General features: G+C 36.4%; 2 protein-coding genes across 2 annotated transcripts in view; one reads left to right on the top strand and one right to left on the bottom strand.

Moving 5' to 3' along the window:
* LOC131427620 (nuclear cap-binding protein subunit 1) overlaps nt 1-26,547 on the bottom strand; it is a 318,774-nt gene that overhangs the window by 190,708 nt on the left and 101,519 nt on the right. The gene's annotated exons all lie outside the window — the stretch shown is intronic.
* LOC131427618 (microtubule-associated protein futsch) overlaps nt 1-26,547 on the top strand; it is a 172,985-nt gene that overhangs the window by 112,739 nt on the left and 33,699 nt on the right. The window contains exon 3 of the mRNA XM_058590987.1: nt 23,836-24,008. Within this exon, the coding sequence (XP_058446970.1) occupies nt 23,836-24,008 (173 nt within the window). The remainder of the gene's footprint in view (nt 1-23,835; nt 24,009-26,547) is intronic.

Raw genomic sequence — 26,547 nt, 5'->3', positions numbered from 1 at the left:
ATCTCCATTCCTCAATGTTAAGTTTTCGCTTACAACGAACTGTTACATCTGCTATCATACCACATAAGCAGTGCACAGCTTGTCAATTTTGTTACGAGACGCCACTGTGTCAAATTCAGATAAATAAGCCATATAGTCAATGACATGATCATTTTTACATACTTCAGGATTACGTACTACTTTTATGTAAATCTTTCGAGACATGATTTTCGCGGAGTGTGAAAATGTACAAATATTTGTAAATTGTTTTAGTTGTAGCTTCTTCATTAAAAAAGCATTTTAATAATTAGTTTGAAATAAAAATATTGCAAATAAAATTTATTGGCGCATTTCTGTCTATTTAATTCTATTGGTGTCTTTCTAATTATTGAAAAATAGACAACTTTATTTTTCAGTACATATTTTTTCTCGAACACCTCATCCGCCAATTTTTATAATAATCGATCTCTCTATACGTGCCAAATCCATGGTTTGCTGTACTAAAGACAAATACAAAGTTTCATCCATATCGAAGAAAGTTTATCTTGAGTTTCTTTTACCTTTCTTACTGTAAAACTCTGGAATTGCTCAGCTCTCAGTTAAAAGTACATTAGAGTGGCACATTTTTTAAATTCCATAAGTTCATGCAGTCAGATTTTACAATTGGAGTGTTTAAAAAATTCGGAAAAATACAGATTTAAATCATTCAATTCGAATTAGTGGATGCTCCCAATCTTCAAAGGCAATTATCAAGTTTGCTGCTATTTGTAAAAAGCGGTTAGTCTCATGGAACGACCGAAATTATCTCTGTGCTTTATTCGTATTGCTGTTTTTGAATTAGTTGATTTTAACAACAAAATTTGCAAATTATCTATGAAATTAGTTTAAATTGAGAATTTACTTTGCTGAAAAGAACTCTTTTTTTAGAGAATATGTTTAGTTGGCCAATATCCTGGACACAAACCAGTAATATTTCAATCCAACACGAAATTCTCATTGACAACTAATTTTGTTATTAAAATCAGAAAATTTGTTTCTATTTATCAATCGCCATCATTGCTGAAGGACAGCACAAAAAAATGGTTTTATTAACAAGTTTATTGGCCAAAAACTCATGAGAAGTGTCAAAGCAAAACAATCCATTAAAAGGCCAAAAAGGATGGTCTTGTTGAAACTGCTTGGAAATAGTTTTGATGTTTTGTAAAAATTACGTAAACTCTTAGTGGAAAGTGTATTTATTCAGAATTTGAGCGCATTTGAAGCGATTGTGCGTAATAATGTTTTTACGCGAAGCAGTAAAGTGAGTTTCGAATGTTGCACTCTAATTGTATATGTCAAATGATATTTTTTGTATCTTCCAACCTTCCGGGTTACGCCGTCCGGTGTACTACTTGTACTCGGTTTTTGTTTTCCGAATGCTCAAAGTTTTCAGTGAGAGAGTCGTTATCGCGAAGTCGAATGAAGAGAACAGCGATTTAGAAGAAAAATTTTCAAAAAGAATTTTTTGTTTCGTTTGTGTCTTTTTCTTCAATACAACATCGTATTTATACCTGCCAATATAGAAAAGACGACCGCGACTGAAAAGTTCTTTTCGGTAGTAGTGTGCCATCTAGTGGTTAGTAGTCATTACGGTGTTAACGTTTTTTCGGTGAAAAGTTGAATGGAAATGTAGTGTGCCTTAGCTAAGAAATAACAGCACGTTTAATTGGTGAATTCAACAAAAAAATAGCCATCTGAACAAATATTTTATTATTAATAAGGGAATGAGAATTAAAAAATCTAAATTAGCAAAAGTAAGATTTTTTTAGTTATCTCAAAAAATAACTAACTAAAATTAGAAAATCAACTAATTTTTTCACAAACATGCTGATTTCGGTCTTTCCGTATTCCTTCATTCAAAGCTTTATTTTAGAATCTTTGAAAGTACAAGAAGAGTTTATAAACAGTACCAACCACAAGAGTTTAGTTCGTCCAGCAGGGCCATTTCGTCTACCGTTTTGTCGATAATGGTATATTTGGCATCAATACACAAAAATTCAAATTTGCGGGATTCGGCAAAATTGTACTTTTTAGAGAGCTGCAATATGAACTTTAGGCTGCATTAAAAGTTTATATACTGCTTAAAATCAGGAAACTTCAGGAATTATAAGGAATTATATTTCACGTACAATTTTCTCGACACCAGATTATGATTTCACATTTTCACTACCGAAAATAAATCAATTTGACAGATATTGTTCTAAACGAAGCAGTCAGTAAGATCATGTCAAAAAATTAAAGCGAATATTATGTAATATTTCTATTGAATTTACCGAAATCCGGAAGTTCATTGTCAGATGACTGTGTAATAGTCAGATCGTTGTTGCCTATCTGGATTTTATGTTCATCATATTTTAGTTGAACTTAATTCATTTCACTTGTTTGCAAATTGAGATTCAGATGCACATATGAGAAAGGTTTCATTGCCGGTTTCTTAACTCGTTAGAAGCTAAAATTATGTAAAACGCCGTACGTGCCAAAATTACGTAAAATCGGATCAGTCAAGCAAAAATACACAAACAAAAAACGAAAATTCGTTCAACATGTAACAGTTTTTTCCAAAAGATCCAGAACACGATCACTCCAGATGGAAATTTCGGATTTTGTCTATGGTTTTTTTTATACGGCCTTCACAAATCTTTCAATGTTGCACGGCAAATCCTTCGCTAATATTGATGATGATCTCACCTACTAGATACCATTTGAGGTTCCACACTAAATCATTAGTTCCTGAGGCCGTCAGTTTAGTTTTCCCATTGCTGTATATCTGTGAATTATAAACTTTGTTCCTTCAATCGATTGTCCATGGCTAAGAGACCGCTTCGACACTATTTTCGACTTATAGATGCAGTTCAAAGCTCACGCTAGAATTTGATAATAAAATTAACTGGAAGTTTGTCGCAATTAATTGAGAGAAAAAACTCATTGTGCTTAGTAAAACGAGCAGAACAAGTAAAATCACGTTTTTACAGAAACGTTTCGCTGTACTTGTTCTCTCGGGCGGTTGCACTAAACTAGCGATGGCGGAAGCGATCAATCGCGGTGAGAACTTGCAGATATCGTTATCACTTTTAGGCGTGTGCGCCACTCAACTTTTATCTGGTGAAAAATAGCTGAAAACCTTGGTGCTGATGAACTTGTCTGTCTACTTCAAATTATTTACTGGAGTAAATATCTTTCAGATAAATTTATAGAACGGTCAAACTAAACGCGTTATCATAGTTCCCTCAACTGAAACTACAGGTTTTCTATTCCACTCAAGATGTTGTATGCCTCAAACACTCGAGGTTAACAATAACCAACGTTATCATTGAATCTTCTAAATCAATATTACAGATTCCTACATTGTAATCATGAGAGCGCTAGACGCATCTGATGATCCTTTAGAGATTTTAGCATCGCGTTTAAAGATGACGGAAGTGTAATCTAATCTATCTTCTAGGAAAAGTGGTCTTAATGCAAAACCGGAGTGAAGAATCAAAGATCCCCGATGGTTTTGCTGTTCAAAAAACATAGATTTGAAGGAGAATTCACTTTTTTTCTATTTTCCACCGATTTGAGTACGCGGCACCCACTTTGAACAGAGCTTTTTTATAGTGAAATGCTCATGCAATATAAAGCCAACACGTTCTTTTGATATCTTTACGATGTCAGCTAACTCACGTAACTTCACTTCTCGAGCATTCAAAACGATTTTTTCGATTTTTTCATGTTTTCTGGTGCTACCGCCTCATTTCAACGTCCACCTCGTTTTAAGTCAGCAAACCAACGTTTTATTGTTGGTTCTGATGAAGCGGAGTCTCCATAACACTTTTCAAGTAATTGCTTCGCTTGAACAGCATTTTGGCATTAAAAATGCCTTACTTTTCACTCCACTATACGGGGCTGGGTGTCCATTAAAAATATGAAAAATAGCCGCATAACCTTTTTCTGTCATAATTTTGAACGTTAATAACTCAATCATTTGTTGATGGATTAATATAATTTAACAACAAATCGATTCGGAGACTTTTAATTTAAACATGTATGACAAGGCCGTTTCAGTATTTCAATAGCATACTATTGAACAATTGGTTAGAATCGACCTATGTTTTCATTAACCAATCACAGAAGCGCAAATGATGTCATCTTGTTGATTTTTCGTGCACGGCCGACGGTTTCGATCGTTCTCATCTGCATCGCATGAACGTTCACACAAAAGGGAATGTATTGAAATATGCCATGTTACATTTTTAACTTCTATCGGCAGCCAGCCGCTAACGGAGCAACTAGCTTGTTGCTCGCTGGATGCTTGATGAGTACATTGAATATATTATCAGCTTCCCGCGGACCCACACGGACCGAAGAATGCGGCCAACATGAATATTCACCAACGCCATATGGAAGACTCTCATGAAATATTCAGATCACCGGCCGATCACCACATGAAGGCTGGATCTGCCAAAGTCAACCACTGCGACCCAAATATGACATTACTTAATGATACAACCCTAGTTTTAAGTTAGTCGTAAATTTTAAATTAGTAAAAGCCCTTGGCATCTTAGAGCTTAAGCAGTGTGCCTTAAACATTATATTCTTGAATATAAAAAAAAAAAATATATTATCAGCTGTTGATTCTTCGGGAACTAGCGAACCAATTCAGAAAACTCGGCGGAAATTCGAACTCCGTGTTTAAATAACATAATATTTTTTGGATTGTCACTTGTCAAAATAATATTTTCAAAAAAAAGCGTGCAGAAATTCGCTAGGCCCGGCAGCCCGGCAAGTAGCTCTAAGCCCGGCACTGCCGGGTGAGGCCCGTTCAGGTGATAAAGGATTGAACACAGTTGACATGATATATTAGTAACGTTAGTGTTTCACAATTATTTACCAATTTTTCAAATTTAAATCTGTTGATGAGAGACACAACCCTGTAATTTTTCCCCATCAAGAAGCAGAGTAAAATTGAAACACGAAATTGTTTTTAGATCCATTGTTCTGAAAATAACAAAAGTAGCGTCACTCTTAGCACAATAACTTACAAACTTATGAATGAAATATCATGAAATTTTAACAGCTATCTTTTAAAGGTTAGTATTAACTGAAGAAAGGTGACTGCAATAAAACTAGTTCCATCTATGTGTTTCAGCCCATGTGTTATTTATAAATGATGTCAAAAGGATGGGAGCAATTGAAGGAAAATACAATGTATTTCTTGATTGTCTAAATCTTGTTTGGCCATACGCTGCCCCTATGAAGGAATTAAAAATAGGTTTAAAAAGACACCAGTTCAAAAACGACCGTTATGCCGAACGGTCATTCTGTCAAACGAGTTTATGCCAGTGAACGGTATGCTAAATGACATCTGCTTAGTGGTTTATGTTGAACCTATTACGTAGCGTTAGCTGTTCAACATAAACTGCTAATGCACTGAAGGGTCGAAGACGAAACGTAAAAATAACACGATTAGAATCACTCCAAAGATTTTCGAATCGAAATAAAAATGAAGCATGCAGAAACATATAGCTATAGATGCCCCAGAAGGAATGTTCCCGCCTTCTCCTATTTCTGTACTGTAAAATAAAAAAACAATGGATCATTTTTTGCACCGTTTCATAGAGTGTCCCCCTTAAATGTTCTTCCATATTTATAGACATGGTAGCACCTAGCAGAAACAATGACGCCACACTGTAGAAACTATCCGATTGATTGTCTCTCTTTGTGATAACTATCATGATCAAATTTATCAAACTTGCTGGGTTTATCTTCTCCGAAAATGGAAGATAATCAATTTGCATCGCGGTAATAAATCATCTACTCGAAGCGGCTCTTCGACTAGCCGCATTCCACTGCCATTGTCACAGTGAGTGAACAACTCGGTGGTCGAAAAATCAATAATACCTGAGCTAAAATTAGCTGTCGGATGACGGCTTTCCAGTCCAGTTTTTTCCTAATACGTTTAGTCTGAGCTGAGCCGGAATCGTGGCACAACCCAATGTTGGTTATATTGATCTTTGCTTCTCCATTGCCAATGACAACGTTGATGATGACGATAATAATGATGCAGATTACGTTGCCGGAGCAGGCTTCTTTTCGCGCGGTCTCGATTGACACATCCAGTGATTTCTGTTTGTACTTCATCATTGCAGTTTCCATCCTATATACGTATACTTTTCCGCAAATGTATGTTCTGAAGCGAAAGAATGGAAATTTCCATTATCCTACAAATTTCCGACCCTTCGGGCAAAATGTCGCTAGTATGCAAGATTATAATTTGCATACTTTTTTTTGCAGTTTGCCTCGTGTACGCTGCCAACTACGATCCAACCATCAGATTGTCAGAGAACTGCGGCGTGATTTATTTTCCCGAAGCCCACAGGCATGTGGAATGTACCGATCTCGCATGTGTTCTCGGCAACAGGCATAATTGTAACCCTCGTTAATGGTGATTACACCAGCGTAGGACGAAATAAATTTTTTTTTCGATTCAGTAGAACACTAACTAATGAGTATTAACCGAGTTGTTATTTTTTGCTGGCGCTCTGATTTGCGTGATCTGCAAAGTTCTACATTTGAACAACTTGGATCACAGTTGTTGTTGATTTATTTGTCGTGATTCAAGATTCAATGGACAATACAAAGTTAGTTTATAACATCATTAAAAATAGATAAAATCGGTTGAGGAATTGTTAATGCATCTCATTAATATTTATAACTGATTGATGAGAGGTGTTATTACTATTCCTCAGAAGTTGAGGGTTGTTGATTCGCATTTCGCATCTTCATATTTCATTTATCAACAGACTCAATTTAGACCTAATAAGTATTTCTTAGTATATCGAAAAATTCAATCGCGTCGCCCCTATGGTAGGGTAAGCCAAGAAACAAATTATTACGAAGAGCACCTGGTTGAACTTTAATGTTTGTATCGTTAAAAAGCGCGGGGCAATCGTTTCTATTTGTCAAAATTTCAGCAATTGTCATAGCTCGAAATAAATCTCTTCACACTTGCAATGAGTCAATTTTAATCTGCATCGTACGACTTTTATACCTCGGCAGCTGTTGTGAATTGTTCCATGGCACCCGGTGAAGTGAATAGCGAATAAATCTGCGCTGTATCGATTCGACCCTAATGACACCATTTAGATACTATGGGTTTCATATTACTGAAAAATATTCAAGAACTGAATGCAGCAGTTGTTTAGCTTTGGTGGTTCTCATTACGAATCCCGAACATTGGGAAGCTATGTAGTTAACATGTTGCTTCAATGTCAGTTGCTCAGTCGCCAATATCACTTTAACACATATCGTCCTGTCAACCAAAGCCGCTTCCGACGGCGGGTCGGCGGCCAACTAAGCTGGCGTCGCCATCTTAGCTTCGGTTATGTGGCTGCGCCACATGCGGAGATATAAGAACAAAAAGATATTTTTGACCCTAAAAAAATGACCCTTTCAGCGAAATGACTTTTTCGGCGAAATGATTCTTTCTGCGAAACGACTTTCGGCGAAATGGTTTTCGGCAAATTGGCTTTTGGAGAAATAACCCGCTCTCCGAAGCAACGATGATACAACGCCGATCGGATGGTACAGAAATCGAGAATGCGAATACATAATTAACTATGAGACGAATCTCGCAAAAACTCGGACAAGCAACCTCTCAGATTTGAATGGAACCTTCCAGACATGTAGATTTAGTCACAAAAAACACTTTGCTAATTTTGTTTTCTCTGAAATTTATCTAGGATGCCGTTTGAAAAGGACCAAACTTTTTTTATCATTTTTTTTCATTTAATTACAGTCGAAAAATGACAAATCATACATTGCACTGGTGGTGTTCATACGTTGCACTAGTGATGTTCACAAAAGTAGTCGAGTTTTCGAATAAATATATTAACCAAGACACTGAAAATATCGATTTAAAAATTTTAATTTAAATTAATTTTACGTCATTTTTTATTTAAATGAAATTTTGTCCCAAGATATATAATTATGTTATGTATATTGCAAGATGCACAAAACTGAGTTCATTTTTTTCAGGAGTGTATGGATAAGTAGTTAGCAACATTCAAACAGTTAGTACTCTGAAATGGCTTAATTTTTTGCAGCGTGTTTTGCGGTGACATGTTTGTTTACATGTCAATAACAGCCGCGCAATCGATTGGTTTCGGTACGGTTTATCGTTTCAATGATGAGTCGAATTGATCCGGAAACGCGAAAGAAAATTCTGCACACTTGTTGCTCAGAAAGTGGTTTCACGTACAACGAAATTGCAAAACGGGTGAAAGTGCACCACACCAGTGTCAAAAATATTATCGAGAAGTTCGGTAAGACCCTTTCCATGAAGGATTTGCCCCGATCCGGTAGGAAAACGGGTCCCAGTACATCAGGAAAAACCCATCGGCGTCGACGCGGAATTTGGCCAAGCAGTTCAACACCAGCATCGGAATGATTCAACGGATCAAAGTTCGGAACTCCCTGAAAACGTACAAGAAACAGAAGGTGCCTAAAAAGTCCCTGGTACAGCAAGTTCAGGCCAAAACAAGAGCGCGAAAACTGTATAACCGGATTCTACAGAATAAAGACGGATGCATCCTGATCGACGACGAAAGCCTCTTGAGCGCTGTCCGGACCGCAATATTATACGAAATCGGTGTACCAGGACCTGGACGACGCTGACACCACGGTGGCGATGGAATAGTTTGGGCAGAAGGTGTTGGTCTGGCAATCAATTTGTACCTGTGGTTTGCGGTCGTCGATTTTCTTCACGAAGGGCACAATTAACGCCAAGGTGTACGAGGAAGAATGTTTGAAGAAGAGAATGCTGCCACTGTACAGAAAGCATAAGGCTCCTCCTCTCTTCTGGCCGGATTTGGCTTCAGCCCACTACGCCAACTCCGTTCTACAGTGGTTGTCAAAAAATAATGTACAATTCGTGAAAAAGGACATCAACCAATTGTCAAGCGGCACTTTCGGAAGGAAGGTACAGTGTCCCAAAACATGCAGGAGTTAGAAAAACTGGACAGCTGCCACCAGGAAAGTCACAAAAGTAACTGTGCAGAATTTATTGAATAATGTCAAGTATAAAGTTCGAGCGTTTCACAGAAACTAGGATTTTCTTCAATATAATTAGTAAAATGCATAAAAATGTAATTTTTCTACACTATATCGAAAACTGATGTCAAAATATGTTTTTTTTTTTTCGCTTTTTTATTCAATAATCAATGTTACTAACTACTTTTCGATACACTCCTTATCAGAAACTAAACTGAAAGTTACAATCATCAAAGAATCCAACGAAACTCAATGTGTGATGTGATTTCAACGAATACTCGATCGCTAGTTACCCAATATTTGATTTCTAAAAATGCCCATCTTACAATCTACGGAGGATAGGTTTCTATATTTGTCTATCTTATGATAGAATTTCATTCGAATCAAAAATGACGCTAAATTAACTTTAAATTTTTAGAATCGATGTTTTTGCATAGAACTGGATTAGTATTTGTTCAATATTTTTATTCGAAATTTTCACTTATTATTTTTTAATATCACTAGTACAACACTTGTTTGTAGGATTTGTCATTTTTCGACAACAACTAGTTTAAAAACATTGGCTCCTTTTAGAAGGTTGAATCCGAAAAGTGAATTATGAACAGTATTGCATTCAGTATTCTTTGTTCACTGACGGACACAAGCGTTCTAACAAAATTGCTTCTCTTGCAAGCTCTCTCACTGAAAAGCTGCATATACATACTGTCATTTATAATGATACATAAAATCAAATTCTTGGATTTTTAACATTACCGAAGATTTACTAATGTCGTTTTCGTTTGAGAAAACTGAAACTGACCCAGGGTAGTTTCATCAAACAAACACTATTTACGAAACTGTGTTGATTTCGCACTTAGCCCCCCGTTTGAGCAAACCTGATATAAAAATCAGGTTCGAAACTGACTCGATTTACAGTTCAACAATGTTGAAACTAGGTTCGCAACTAGCTTCAAACAAACGATTTGACAGCAGTTAGGGTGGAAACTGGGTTAGGTTTGGTATCAAATGAAAACAACATAACAGAATGAAATCAACACCAGACTTGCATTATTTTGTACGTTGATTATGAACATCAAAGTAGGCTTTATTACAACTATTAGTAACTGGTAGCTTTATCGCTCTTGTAGAATAAGAATCCCACCTCTCTTTACGAGATCGTGTTGTGACGGTAGTTCTAAGAAAAATCAAAATTATCAAAACAAAACACTTTTGGCTCAATACAAGTCGAATACATATTTCAGAATCCAAAGCTTTCAGTTGAGTAATTTTTCTCTACATTTTTTCAGGGAAAAAGAAAAGGAAGAACGACTCATATGTGTATACAGTTTGTTTTGGTTATTTGTATGTTAATTGCTTCTGAAATTGCATCCAGTAACGAATACCTTCCCAATCGAAACATCGCATTGTAGGATTATGACAAATAATCAGTTTCAAACAAGCTTCAGTAAAACTTTTTTTTCTATTATTATACACTCTGGGAATTTTTTGCTTTATTTTTTTATCAATTTTCTATTTATATTCCAAAAAACAGTAAAGAACTATAAACTGACCGTTTTAAAAACAAACAGAGAATAACTGATCTCTTCGCTCATTTGAACCATTTTGCTCTCTGCGTGTTTCCACTCTCGAGCAGGGCTTGTATTGTGAATCCTCAAACGAACGAAGCAACAAAAAATATCTGCTGTGAACACTTTGCTTGACATAGCTGAATGAGAGACCTATATTAGAGAGAAACTGGATGCGTGAGAGTATATGCTACTGAGCAGACCAATTCCCCTTGCCAAGTAAACTGTCTGTGCTCTCAGTCTCAGTTAACACATGAACTAAGCAATCCATGACAATGTAATGAAATGAAGGGTTCGCTCTCGTTAGTATTGTACGAGAAAGAAGACCTTGCCTCACGGTGTGCTACAAGACGCGAAGCAAAGTCATATAGGCAGTGTTTACGGTTTATTTTTAAAAAGTAGGTTTACAGAAATCATTTTTAACATAATGTTCGCATTCCAAGATCAAATTTGATCACATTTCAAACATACTTTAAACATTTTATAGCAGAAGTTTTGCATTTGAGCCCATTTTCAAAACGATCAATTTGTTTCTTGGCAGTTTACACTGTGTATATATCCGAGAAACACTAAAAGCAATGTTCTTTAAGTTAATATTCATCGGAACTAAAAGTTATGAAACTAGTTTCCTCATAGGCATCTACAATATTAGAACCATTCATCAAATGCTAACCTCATGAAGCATAGGTCTCAGCAAGCGGGCATATTCATGAACTAAAGAACGAACGAAGCAGCTCTCCTGGCTTGGGTTGCGCTGTGAATTCTACCTGACATACGAATGTGTGTGAATAGCACAGATGGTGAAATCCTTTCGTTCATATTCGTTGCTTCAATTTGCAAGCCCTGCTCTCGAGTCGCTGTTGTTCGTGTTCCCCGCACGCTACTCATGGCATCAATTCGATCAACTTTGAACGACGATCATTGCGATTCATGACGGAACTATTTCGTATCCTTTGACGTTTGGATGATGATCACGAATCAGTGCAACTCTGATTATGATGTTCCGACTTTATGATTATGATTTTGTAACCAGAGTAACATTTCTATTAAACCATTTTGTTTTGAATCCTGATTAGCACACCATGAATGTAATGGAAGCTAAGTTGAAACAGTTGTAAATTATTAAACTGTTTAAACCAATGTTATCTATCGATGCAATTTCACTTATAAACGTCATCATATTTACTATCCAGAAAGCTATATTTTTGTTACAAAAACTATATTCATTTAAAACATAGACTAAATAAATTATATTGAAAAGACAGAAGCGTCATCTTACGACAGGTAGACTAAATGTAAAATTGGTTCAATGGTTAGAGCTGATATGGCGATGTTTTTTTTTTACTATGCAGCGTATGAGTGTCTCTGTTTGCGGGTCCAACGTGGCAACTAGTTCCAGGCTAGTTCGTTAACAACAATAGCAACAATAGCATGACTACTGAAAGTCAATCCTACTATCCAATGTCTACTGTAAGTCTCGTAATACCCTGAGCTGATGAGCGCTTCCTATTTCGTACGAACATGCAACAAAGTAGTAGTACAACAATGCTCACGACAGATGCAACAGCGATAACGGCAATCCAAGTTTTGCTTAGGCCTCCATCAGAAATGGGACGATTTGTCGTTGGTGAACTGGAACCAATAGAAGAACTCGGTGTAGTTGTTGGTATGGCGCATGGTTCCACACTGCTACCATTCAGGTAACTACCAATACTCGCATCACCATTCCATTCGTTGCATTCCGAGTCAGGAACACCGGTTGAACATATTGAACATTCAGCTAGTGTTGCTCCATTGTGAGTCCAACCTTCACAGAAATTGATCTGTTTGTACGTACATCCGCTCATGAACACAACATTGCAAGTCAAGTACAGTTCAATCTTCAACCGAAAACACTGGAAATCCGCCCTCACAGGCCTTTTGAGACCGGAATTGTACTGAGCCAAGACCGTATGCATCTCTTCCACGATTTCTGCCGAGCAGTACGCATTTACGGCATTTTCCTCACAATCATGCCAACTGAAACGGTCGGCACAGAAGTTGCACTGAAGCGGTTCCGCTTTTTCGCGTTCTCCAACAACCTGGGAACTAACAGCCAACACGACCAAAATCAACGTATGAAGATATGTCATACTGATAGTTTGGTTCAAAAAGGCTTCAACGAGTTTTAATAAAATACGGTAGCCGCTGAAGGCGTGTTCAGTGGACAACAGGCAAATATTTTCTGTTGTATATCATCGAGTTACATTCGCAACAGAAATAGATAAGTAGATCCCAAAACTAACTCACTATCAGTTCGATAACAATTGTCGTAAACTATGAATATTGTCATTCTCTCCAAATCAAACACAGAAAACTTCTATCGAATACCATCAAAGTGAAGTGCATCTTTTATAGATTCTCTTTGTTCATCGCTTTATTCTTATCGTCAAGATTAGAGACATTGTAATTCATTTTTTTTTGCTAGTTTTTCTCATTGAGTAACATCTCTTACCATCAAAAGTGGTTCAGTATTACGAAAACCTTTGTAGATATTACCAACTTCTAGTTCAAATTCGAAGCAATCCAAAGCTACTTCGCAAGTACCGTTGTTTACCCAACTTCTTTTTCACTAAACGAACTTCCAATTTATTAATGTCTACAGTGATCAGAAAACAGTTTTCGCCAGAATGTACCATCAAATTTCGAACACGATGAAAAACCGACAATCTGTGTTCAAAATTGTGGAATGTAGTATCAATCTTACATTTTTTTCTCATAACTGTCAGCATGCACTTTTAAGAATAATTCTGAATGACTGAATCGCTGAGAATCAGTCAACAATATGAACGAAGTAGAAAAGTTTACTTCTTTCATATGGTGTTAAAGTTAATGCTTGTTACATTCATTTATTGATTGATTTATCGTGTTGAAACCCGTAATATTACGTACCTATGTGAAGAGCTGGGTATGAATAGTTAGATTCAAATCATTATTGTAAAATTCAGTCATTCAACGAATTACGAATTTTAAAAGTATGAGTCGTTATTCCTTTTTGAATTTCATTTTGCTTTGAATGAGTGTCCCTGCTAATTCTTGAACTCGAACCCCATCCATACACGATTAAAATTAAAAATCTTCTTTCCCTGAATCCGAACCTGTCGAGTTACTTTATCTCTTTCAAGTCGTTGAACATCAGCAATTAAATAGGAAGGAAATTCAGCGTAGTTTGGACGACTATGCTAGAATATTCTGCATTATTCCGAAACGTACATTATTAGAAATATGATAAACATCCTTTTTTATTCTGTTTCGTCTTCAACTCATCAATGCATTAGCAGCATATGTGAAAGCTCAACATAAACCACTAAATAGACGTAAAGTGATAGCTACTGGCAATACATAACTAAATGACTAAAACGATGATTTGCTCCGAAATGCAAGACCTAAATTCAACTGGAATTCGGTTTCAGAAATACAGAGTGCCGAATGGTCATAACTGGTCTCAAAACTACTTCAATTTTCATGTCTTGTTGTCCGAACAAGGTCTTTCTCGTGGAACTGCTGTATTACATTCAGTTTCTTCAAGATACAAAATTATAAAAAATCCACCTATGCATGACTAATACTGCGATGTAATTTTTCCAGGAGAAATAGTAACAATCGTTTCTTTAGGCATTTTGCACAGTTTATTTCCTTGTTTACCGTTCCGCTAGTGAGGAAATTTTGGCTTGCTCGACCACAGCTGCATATTGCCTGCCAAACCAAATATTTGTTAGGAATTTTTCATCGACCTGAAATGCTCCTCCACGTGGTTCCGTTGTATGGCAGTATGAAAAGACATTCTGGGAAGCTGCTTAAAGTCTTCCAGCACATAAGTTTCATCGTCCATTATCACACAAGAATTTTTTGGCTGTCATATTTTGTTTATTATTACGACTCGATACCGTTTTCATCACAAACGACTCCATACCCTGTCGGTGCTTGAAAGTATGCACGAAAGTTGAAAAAAAACATTCTTTTTTTTTCTAACAATACGTACCGAAAGAGCTGGTCTCTTCTGCAATTTTTCGATACTTTTGGTCTCGATACTTACAGTATCGCAACTGATTGAAGTCAATTCTCATTACGACGGATTTTTTTTTTGTTTCAATTATAGAGGCTTTACCATTAAGGTCATTCGCCTCTTCGGGCCAGAGAAACTTTCTAACCCTATGCGCGGGATTGGGAATCGAACCCAGATGGGCTGCGTGAAAGAAATCACGTTATAAAGAGTGTCCCAGAAAGTATGGGCGCAACCAAAAACCGCTGCCATTTCGCAATGGTTCAGAATCTGTCAATTTTTATGACTGCGTCCTGTTGTTTACACTCTTCTCTAACCACTTGTGCAGATCTTTATTCTTTTCATTAGTATGTTTCGAAATGCGTGGACTTTCAGCAGAACAACGTCGAAAAATTGTGTATAAATGGTGCACAGAACGCGGACTGTCACTGAGAAAGATAGCAAAAATGGAAGAAGCAAGTGAAAAAGCCATGCGAAATGCAATCAGGAAGTTCGGTGAGGATAACATCTTTGAGGATTAACCGAAAACGGGTCGAAAAAAAAGGTCCTGCTAACCCTCAGTTGGATAAACGTATACTGAAGGCGTTCGAGCAAATGAAGGAGGTTTCAGTTCGGGATGTGGCCAAAAAAGTGGACGCTTCGAAGTTAAATGTTCTTCGTGCTAAAGAACGTTTGAATCTTTGAACCTATAAGAAGCACAAACAACCAAAACGTAGTCCAAAACAAGAAGCATCGATCAGGCCGCGGGTTCGAATGCTGTACAATACGATTCTTGCTGGAAATTTGAACTACATAATCATGGACGACGAAACCTACGTGAAACTCGATTACAAATCCTTGCCGGGACCACAATATCATACGGTGCGAGAAGGGCAAGTGTTAAACCAGTCCGAGACATCGATTGAAGTCGAAAAATAATTTGGTAAAAAAGCTATGGTCTGGCAAGCAATTTGTAGCTGCGGTAAGATTTCGAAACCCTTCATCACCACTGCTTCAATGAACAGCGAAATATACATCAAGGAATGTTTACAAAAACGACTTCTACCCATGATTCGAAGCCACAAGGATCCTGTTGTTTTCTGACCAGATCTTGCTTCTTGCCACTACTCGAAATCAACGGTAGAATGGTATACTACCAAAAATGTCACTTTCGTCCCAAAAGTCATGAAGCCACCAAATTGCCCACAACTTCGACCAATTTTGGGCATTAACGAAGGCACAGCTTAGGAAACATGTCTCGGCAGCCGAAACCATTCAACAGTTCGAAAAAGATTGGAAAAAAGTGTCAAAACTTGTCGCCAAGAAGTCTGTACGGAATTTAATGAGGAACGTTCGCAAGAAGGTGCGCCAGCTAGTCTACAATGGCTAAGTAGCAAATGTTGAGAACAATATTCTGTTGTTGTAGTCTAATATTATCAGTATATCGAATAAAATTTGAATATCTAACACTGGTGAATTACAGCGAAATCAAAGTGCGTCCATACTTTCCGGGACAGTCTTTACCCGTCCTCAATGGAACATTTTTATTTCTTCGGCTTCGACGAAGCGCCAAGCTCGCGCATGTATGAATTGGTATGACGTGGACTATCCGTCGTTAAAATTCGTTCTCGAAAATCTCGCTTCGTCCCACAGGTGCGGTGAAAGAGAGTGCAATGAAAGAAAACCATCAACAAAACACGCTCCTAATGGTCATACTCTCAGAGAATTCAATCATTTCAATTTTTCAGACTTATTGCATTCTCTTTCGGTGCGCCTAATAGCGATGGGATGATAGCAATAGGAATTTGCTTTTAGTGTAGTATTCGTGTATCGATATAAAGGTTATGATATGGAAATAAATGAGAAAATAAGTGAAATGTCAAATCAACACAAAGTGGCGTACCGAATTTCTTTGACGTTGACCAAAAGTATACTGGTCGGCGGTGGCACAACAAATTTATGCACAGCAAAAGAAGAATTGTAACACTCTCGGTGTGATAATCAATCGATGTGAGAAAAAAAAATAGACGTACTGAACATCAAATGCAATAATTTTCTGTGTTCAATAAATATTGCAGATAAATCCCACGTTATTACATCGAAACAATGTATTGAGTACATTACATCACCCTAAGTGAATATTGTATATGATTCTGATATGAAATTATGCATCTTTTCGTGTAATATTACACGCTGCATGGCTAGTGCTACGACCCTATTAATCCTATTAGACTTCTTCTAGATCGCGAAGAAATTATTATTTGGTTTGGTGGTTCAATGCATATGGCGCTGGTTTACAAGCCAGTTGTTGTCATATGTTCGAGCCCCGACCTGGAAGGATTCTCATAGTGTCAGTAGGGTCGTATTACCAGCCATGCAATGGTTATGTACACTAAGAATCGGCTGCGAAGTCTGTTGAAACAGAAAGGCCAAATTCCACAAAAAGGAATGTAATGCCAAAACTTTGCTTTTACATTCAGTACAACGGTTGTCATCATACGGGAAATTATTTTCTTGATCGAGGAACTATTTTATTATTTTTCGTTTATTCGAAGATAAAAAAGTAACTTCACTAAACTGATCACATAAATTTTTTTCTAATCGTTGGCGATTCGTTTGTCTGTACATTACGTAGTAGAGAAATCGTTGAATAACTAACTAACAAAAATGGTAGCAAAGTTAACACAGCCGAAATTGGTCCTAAACTACTGGCACCGTTGTTACTACTTTTGGTTGTGGTTGACAGTTTAGGTGTTGTTCCAGTTGAAGGTTTCGAGGAGCTGTCAGTTGGTGTTGTGATTGGTTGTACACTGCTAGTACCAGCACTCGTACCACCATCCCATTCGTTACATTCCAAACTAGGGTCACCGGTTGAACAAATTGAGCATTCTGCTAGATTGGCTCCAGCAGTCCAACCTTCGCAAAAATTCGCTTGTTTGTACGTACATCCACTAATGAAGACAGCATTGCAATTATAGTACAGTGTGATTTTTAAGCGGAAACACTGAAAATCTCCATCCACCGCATTCGCCAAACCAGGGTTGTACTGAGCTAGAAACTGGTGCGTACTATTTACAATTTCTCTAGAACACTCTCTGTGCTTGGCTGTAAGGTCACAATTTTCCCAACTTAGCTTATCGGCGCAGAAAGAACACTGAATTGGTTCCACTGTCTGAAATCCTACCATTGTTACTTCCGTTCTACCAAGAACCTCCAATAAAATGAAAACCAGGATGAAAACCGATATGTGCAACCAAAACATCCTGCCTCACAAAGAAACACTACGGAACTAGTAGCTGCTGAGCACTTCGATCGGTGAAGATATTGAACGGCGTAAGTAGCGTTGTGATAAATTACAATAGCTAAATAATCAGAATTTCGCAGTTGCATTTACTTCCCTTCATTGGCCAATATTTACTAAAATGAGTAACTACAGGGAGCCGATTGGCAAGCTACAATGGAATGCATGTACTCAGTGTGCATTCACTCAGCTCGAGTAATTTTCGAAAGGAGATAGATAGATAAATTGATGACTGACACTCTGTTTGTATTTACCAGATAACATTTCACATGAACGATACAAAATTGTCATTTCAAATCACTAGATTCGCGAAGTAGTGCCCTGCTTAACCAACATAGTTCCGTCGACAGTTCTATGGGTTCAATTGCTCAATCTGGGTTCCGTGTTCCAACAAGGTGGTACTGGTCTACCACAGAAAATACAAGTCTCTTCCGGAGAATGCGGATTTCAATGCTACCGAGTGCAAGTAAAATTGAGAAATGTAATGCAGATCGGCAATCTACGGATATGCAGAGGGCTGTACTTTTCGTGGGAAAAACTTTGGTTTGGACTGCACCGGTTGTGGTGACGGATGTAACCCAGTTTAACGACGAAAACTACAAGAGGGGTATGTTTTTCAGATGTCAGCGTCGTTTTACTTTGGTTTGTATTTAGGAGTATGGAAATATTAGAGCCATTTTTTGAACAACTCATTTCAGGCAATAAATATAACACAACAGGGATAAAAAATCCATTTCCGGTGCCGTGATTAAAAATCATGAAATCATGCAATTTCATGAGCAAAATGAAATTTCTTGAACATGATTTCATGAGAAGACATGTTTCATGATTTCATGACTTTTAATCATGGCACGGCACGGTAAAGGTTTTTTATCCGTGAACGTCACATCAAAGGGACATTAACCTACTAATGGTCGTTCGCCGGGTAAAGACTTTCTTCATTTCATTAGTTATGAGTTATAATGTCAAAACTTTCAAACTGTCATACAAAATGATGCAAACCTGATACGCATCGGTACGTGCTGGTACGGAAGAAGAAAACACCACCACCTAGCACACAGCGTGCTTTGTTCAATTTTGTATAGCGTGCAGGGTTGCCACAATTAACACTCCAAATACCAAGCCTGAAAAAAGCTGGAACGGTAACTTCGAGCTATCATAAGGTCAGCTGTTTTTCAACGGATCTCAATAAAATGCACTGAAAAAATCGAAAAATAGGGTTGTTTGCCCAAAGTTAGATAGATGACCTCAGAAAAGGTGAGACTTTTTACAATGATCGTAAATATCTCGAAGTTTAAAGCGATGACCTATATATTTTTACACATCATTCGATTGCTAGTAAAACCAGCTACAATTTTCGCCCAACTACCATTCTTGCACTATCAAAAGAAAACCTTAAAGAATCGATAAATTTATAAATATATATATGAATTTTTCATTTTTTTTCACGTGTTTGTATATAACTCAAAAATTAAAGCGATGACATGTACATTTTTCTGCTCCAAAATATTTGAATCATTACCAGAAATAATATATTGATGAACAAAATTATATATCCGGCCAAAGAATCTCAAGAAATTTCGTACAAATACAGAGAATTTCTGTTACTGGGGAAATTTTGTCAAACAAAATCAAATCAAAACTTTTAAATTTTATGACATATATTTTTTTATTACTTTAGTTGGAGATTTATTATGAACTAAATTTACAAAATAACTGAAACTTGGATTTCATTGACAACTCATTATACCTAACTTCTAAAAATAATTATATTTTGGTATAAAACAAAAGATCTAAACAATTTTTATGTACAACCTAAACGTAATTGATAATTACTAAAATTCTGATTTTGTTTTAGGTTTTCCGTAGAATCTCAAAAAAAAATCGGTACAAGATCGGAAATTTCCAAACATAAATTTATGACTCGGTAAAGTTGAAGTTTTCAATATCCGGTTCGCGATGCAGGTGCCACATAAATGCAGATAGGGCATATTTTTGGCATGAAAAAAAATTAGAGGGTTGTATGCAAGACACGACCGATCACGATTACTTTGAAATGAAATAATTCTAAGATACCCATAAAAAATACAAAAATAAAGATGATGATGGATGCACTACAAGTCACAAATTACAAACTTGCTCTACTTTTAGTGTTTACATTTTTGGCGAATGATCAAAATGACAATTAGATTCTTTAAGAACAATTGATTCTGCTCTATTTTATGCCTTCAACAAATTTTTACATTTGACAATTTTTGGAAAATATCCTTTAAATGAAAGTCAATTATGATGATTTCAAAGTTACTTAAAAGATCAATTTTGGATACGAACAACCTCAATATATAAATCTGGACAAATGAAACGATTTTATATCGTAATAATTTTCAAGACAGAAAACGTACAAACTTAATCATTTTATAAACAGCGATTAGAGAAGATTTTAAATATTTTGATCGAAAAATGTGGATGTGAAAAATTAGAATAACCGTCAACCAATAAACTCAGTAATAGTGTAATTTTAATTATCCTTCGTTAAAAAGCGTCGATAATATTCGGAAAGTGTCTTAAAATAGAATGGCAGCAATACAAGGAAGAAAATATGTGTCACAGTCCGCAGAACATATTTTGTTACTTTAATTGATTTTCGCTTTTGCATATTAAGGAACCAATGCATACGCAACCAAATTCCTTAATTTTGTTCATATTGTTACTTGATTTTATTAATACATAAACGAACATTATCATTGTTACAACGCATGTAGTGATAAGACACTTGTTGTTTTGATGTAAATGAAAATTTAACTAAAACTGGCGGAAACCCGAGTTTAGTAAGGATTTAAATGATACATGTAAAATCGCAGATCAGCTTGTCTTGAGTTTATCTCTAACATTGTATTTTATTGCATCTGATATTTCTATATATGTGAGTCGGTGCAACTTATTTGTACTAAGTTCCGAATCTTTTGTAGCGTTTTATTCCTGGTGGGACAACAGCTTGTTCAAATCGATACTGCATAACTATAACAATTTCTAACTATTCAATTAGGTTACACGATTATTGTTGGGTTTAATAATAGGGTCTGAGGGATTATGCTGAGAGATAGAGCCAAATTCAAAGAAAAATAATTATCTATGATTATCATCATAACACAACTTTATACTGAATTTATTTGCGCGCCACCGTGTTGTTTGTATGTAAAAGGAGATTTCAGTATGCAAACTACCCGTTGACAAATTAAAACATTTTTAAACTTTTGCGAATCAAGTTAAATGAGGAAAATTTATCAATAAATCACAAAGATACAAGCGCTTCAAAATAGGTTAGAAAAATCTATCGCCGATAATTCTAAGTTGGCCTGCTAGTTACCGGAGAATCAAGGTAAGCCATGGGTAAACTAAAGCAGAAATGTATTCGAGCATATATTTATAGATCCCTTTTTGTGCTATAGTTCATACTGCGCAAATCGGACGAGAGTTTGACATCATTCACTGAGACTGTCATTGGCTCGTGAAAACATAGGTCAATTCAACCCAATATTTCAATGGTATGCAATTGAACTACTTAAATGACGTTACCGCAAAGGTTTAAATTAAATGTTTTCGAATGGATTGGTAGTTAAATTATATAAATTCATGAACAAATGACTGAGTTCTAAGCGTTCAAAATTATGACAGAAAAAGGTTACGCCATTATTTTTGCATTTTTTTAACTGACACCCAGCCTCGTACAGTGAAGAGTTAGCAAAAGCGACAATCCAATGAGCGAACGCATGTACAATTTAGTCATTACCTCACTGGACGATCTACTTGTTTCATTCGCAGTCAAGCATCAACTGAAATCAAGAAATGATTTGCAGCTTATATTTATAGATTCCTCTTCGATTTCGCAAGCAAATGACGTCAATTTGGTCAGCTGAGATTGGTGGATGAAAACATAGGTCAATTGTAACCATTTTTTCAATAGTATGCTATTGAAATACTAAAACAACGTTGCCATACTTGTTTAAGTTAAAAGTTTCCGAATCGATTGGTTGTTAAATTATATCAATCCATCAATGACTGAGTTATTAACGTTCAAAATTATGACGAAAAAAAGTTACGCGGCTATTGTTGAAACTTTTAATTGACCCCCGGCCTCGTATAATGCAGAGTAAGGCATTTTTAATGCCAAAGAACTTGGAACGAAAATTTTCATAAGTTTTTCCTAAACGATCGTCAATAATGATATAAAAGGGTGTAAAATTTATCGAAATTGGTCAAGTAACTTGACATTTTTTTTCAAATTGACTTGACTATTAACTTGACATTTTTTTCAAATTGGAAAGGTAGTTTATATCCAAAGAAAGTTTCTGATTTCATTCGAGTTTGAAAAAAAAGTGCTTGATAGAATCTTCTAGAAATGTTTGTGAAAATATAAGTAATATGAGAATGACATCATTACACCACTAGGTTCTTTAAAAAGGTTTTTTTAAATTTATTATGCTTAGAACTTTACTTCAAAATAATTTAAGTGAATACTTTGCAGTACCATCCGAACCATCCTGGACTCTATATAGGAGAAAAACGTTCTGTAGGATGAAATCCACATCTTCGTATTCCTTCGAATCGTTTTAATGCCCAATGTACATTGAGGTGTGTTAATCATATTCCCATGAGAAATAAATTACGCATTTACATGTATAAGCTGAAACAAATTACGTAATCTTCCACCCGCCGGGCAAAAAATAATCATAATATCCCAGAGAAGAAAAAAAATCTATACATAACCAAATCAATTAAACATCCTGCGCCCCATTCTAGCCCAGTCTTAGTCAGCTGAACTGAATTGATGGCAGCATCCTTGGCCGCCGAAGGAAGATTTTCGCTGTGAAGCGTGAAATAGAGACCACGCATTGCATTAATGATAAATTACTTCCAGAGGCCTGTTCGTGTCGGGTTCCATCCGTACGCGGCACATTGCTCTCAGAGATAACATTGCCCTTTGCCGCCCTTTTATTCAACGGAGCTATTCAGGCTGGCAAATGCTGCCGGCTCCTTGACAGTATAATAGCACATTCAAGTGACTGAACTGTTCAGCACGGCACATAATGAACATTACCGACCAGCATAGGTGCGCTTACTGCGGCGAGGGTAGAAACTTGCTGCGGGAACTAGGATAGGATAACCAAATTCAATTTGTGGCTTCATTATGGTAAGTGTTCGTTGTTCGCTGAAAAAGAACGTTCCGCCAACCATCTAATTTTGAGGCATCAAAATTTCAAATGCTTTACAAGGCTCGTTGAAAGAACCGGTAAATGTCTAGAACTTACGCGAAGCACTTTTGTGCTGTGTAAGGAGCGTGATCCTTGAGAATTTCATACCATCTTCCACAGTTTAGCAGTGAAGCAAGGATACAGCGGGAACAGAGAACTATTGAGCACGTTTTTCCTTTGTGTCTGTGTTCCATGAGTTATCGTGAATGAACCTGACTTAATTCAGGATTATGTGCTACTTGCTCGGGACAGGACGAAACTGATATTGGATAGGCAGTAGATGCAAGATGATTTAAAAATAACTTGCAGAAAAATGATTGCCATTCTCACTCACTTCAATTATTGGGACTACTTCAAAATGTGATATTCAATGCAGTGAGTGGTGTGAACAGGATCACCCAATTATAACTCAGTTTTCAGAGGTGACCGATTTAAAATCAGCACAGCATTACAAGTAATACATACCAAGCACCAGTGCTTTTGGGGATGAAAATTACCTGAAATAGAAAAGAAAATATTTTTTCAATAAAATTTTTAATTTCTAAGATTATCAACGATTAAAGCTTAAATCAAATAAACCCAGTACTATAAAATCTAAAACTGTTTAACTACCCCAACGGAAATTAATGGACGTTTGCATTATTTCAGGTGAACGGCTGATCCAGTATGCGAGCGAGAATCTCGTCACGGAGATCCTGATCCATCCGCAGATCAACACCTTTATCCAGTGCATACGGAATCTGCTGAGCAGCTTCACCCGACATCGGCACATCATCCATACCGGGTACACCTTTGCCGCCAACGGTTCCTGGGTACTGCAGGTAAGCGACTAAGCTTTACGACAACTTTCCGACAGCCAATTTCATATGACATATGCACCATGCAAACGATATTTGGGTTCCGCCGTTACAAGATAATTCCGAATGGTAAATTAACCATTACGAGCAGGAAATTAAAGGAAAAACTGAAAAGTGACAAGTTGACCCAGTTTTTCATAAGGATTTATCTCAGTAGACTGAAATTGCATAGTCAGGATTTATTAGCTTCATAACTCAAAGTTCTAAATTTGTTTCTCACAGTAATTGCAATGGAAATGTAGCTTGCGTACAGATGAGTTCATAAAGTTACGAGCTCAAATTGCGCTCTCCAGTTCGTTAGGTTATCATAATGTGATAGGAAAACTGGAAAGGTGAGCGATTTACGATCAAATAAAAAATGATTGACTTCTCCTTCTAGGTCGAAACTGCTGCAATATCTCAGCTATGAAAACGAAAACATACAATCTGTTCCACACAAAAGAAAGCAGGGTTTATGACAGTAGAAATTTACATTTCTTTGTGATTTTTTACATAGTTCTTCAGCTTCTGATATTATGCTCATAAATTCACAAATGTACGTTCAAGACCTTTAATAATTGAGCGATTTTGCAAATTTATCTTGAATTGAATCAATTCCAGTTTAAGGGGCGGATAGGGTCTAACACTTTCGGAAAAACATTTATTTTTTCTTTGCATTTTCTTATAGTAAAACATTTTAAAAATATTTTGTCAAATTTTCAAGTCTATCAGATCAAAACTTTGGAAGTTATGGGCCTTTATCGTACCTTATCTCATACTACGAAGAGGCAAGAACTCGGCACACAGGCCCAAGAGCGCTGCTTCGATTGACTTGAAAATTTGACAAAACTTTCTTCAACTGTTTTTTTAACAAAATATAAAAATAGAAAAATAACCTGTTTCCTTCGATTTTATAGACAACAAATTTAAAACACGTTTTTCTCGACAGCACGTCCGTGTCTATCGTCATTTAAAAACTACTCCACCAATTATTTTTTATTTTTACACCCACTTTCTACATATGAAGTACCCAACCCCAAAGTTTTTCTTTCCGTTTTTACCTATTTTTATATATATATAAAAAATAGGTATAGAATTCGCTCAAACTTTCGAAAATTTTTCCGAGGCCCGGAGGGCCGAATGACATATACCAATCGATTCAGCTCGACGAACTGAGCAAATGTCTGTGTGTGTGTGTGTGTATGTGTGTGTGTCCGTATGTGTGTTGTCAACTAAGAGGTCGAGATCTCAGAGATGGCTGGACCGATTTTCATCAAACTAGTCGCAAATGAAAGGTCTCCCCGTCACCCAAAACGCTATTGAATGGTTTTGAGATCGGATGTTTACTTTTTGAGTTATACAAAGTTTTATGTCAAAATTTTCAGTTTTTTGACAGTATGTTTTCAGACTTAGATTCCGCACGGTAATACCTATCCAACAAGCCATAGATTGTTAAAATCCGTCCATTTTTAACGGAGATATCGAAATTTTTCTGTAAGCGACTTTTCCCCCTATTCCAGCAGTAGGAGTTTTGAGCGCTGTATGACAAAGAAATGCTTGGGAGCAACGGAAAACACGATTTTTTATACTGTTACATACAATTGTTTCTAAGAACCAAAAGGATTGTGTACAGCATTCTTTTTCATGACATTTAGCCTCGGACCGATTTTGGCACGGCTCGTTTTTGGCAACATAATCGTTCGAATATGACATATATAAACCAGATGATGGCAGAATTTTTTTTAATTATTTTGTTTTAAACTACTTACAGCAATAAATGCTGGAACAACATAACATCCATATACCATTCGAATCAGTTCGTCGAGATCAGCAAATGCGTGTGTGACGAATAACTTCAATTAATTTTCTCGGAAAATTTCTTTTCTACAAATTCAGATTCATACGAAAAGTCGTATGCTCCCAAACAAAGTTCCTGCATTATGTTTGGTTCCGACCTCTGGTTTCGGAACTACAGGATGATATGTGAAACGAAATCAAAATTGTGTAACTCATTTTTCTTGAAGATGGCTGAACCGATCTAAGATGCAAATGAAATCTAAGAATCATCTAAGATTCAAATGAAAAGTTTCAAAGTTCTATAAAACATCTTGCTTTTCAGTCAGATCCAACTTCCGGTTTCGGGGATTGTATAAAAATGTCTATTCCACATAATTTAATCAGGTTTATCGGGTTAGCAGATTTGGATAGTCGATAAAAAAATTAACTTTTTTCAGTTTTAGTGGTATTCAGTTGTCGATCAGAAGGCACCTAAAAATTTAATTCGTGCTATGATCTCTCAAAGATGTCTTAACTGATTTTCAAATGTTTTGAAACAAATGTAAAGTGTACAGCTACTCAGGTGAATTTATCTGACTTCGGCCATACCGCTTTTAGAATTCCGGTTCCAGTATAAAATCGTTTCTCAAAGCTCAATCGTTTTCTCAAAAAAAGCCTAATCAAATTTCAGAAACAAAAATTTTAATTAAAACAAACTTATATAATAAAATTAATTATTTTATCCAAT

Source organism: Malaya genurostris, chromosome 2 (assembly GCF_030247185.1).
Source record: "Malaya genurostris strain Urasoe2022 chromosome 2, Malgen_1.1, whole genome shotgun sequence".
Classification (NCBI taxonomy): domain Eukaryota; kingdom Metazoa; phylum Arthropoda; class Insecta; order Diptera; family Culicidae; genus Malaya; species Malaya genurostris.
Note: the sequence above shows the minus strand (reverse complement) of the source record. Positions and strands in the feature narration are given on the sequence as shown.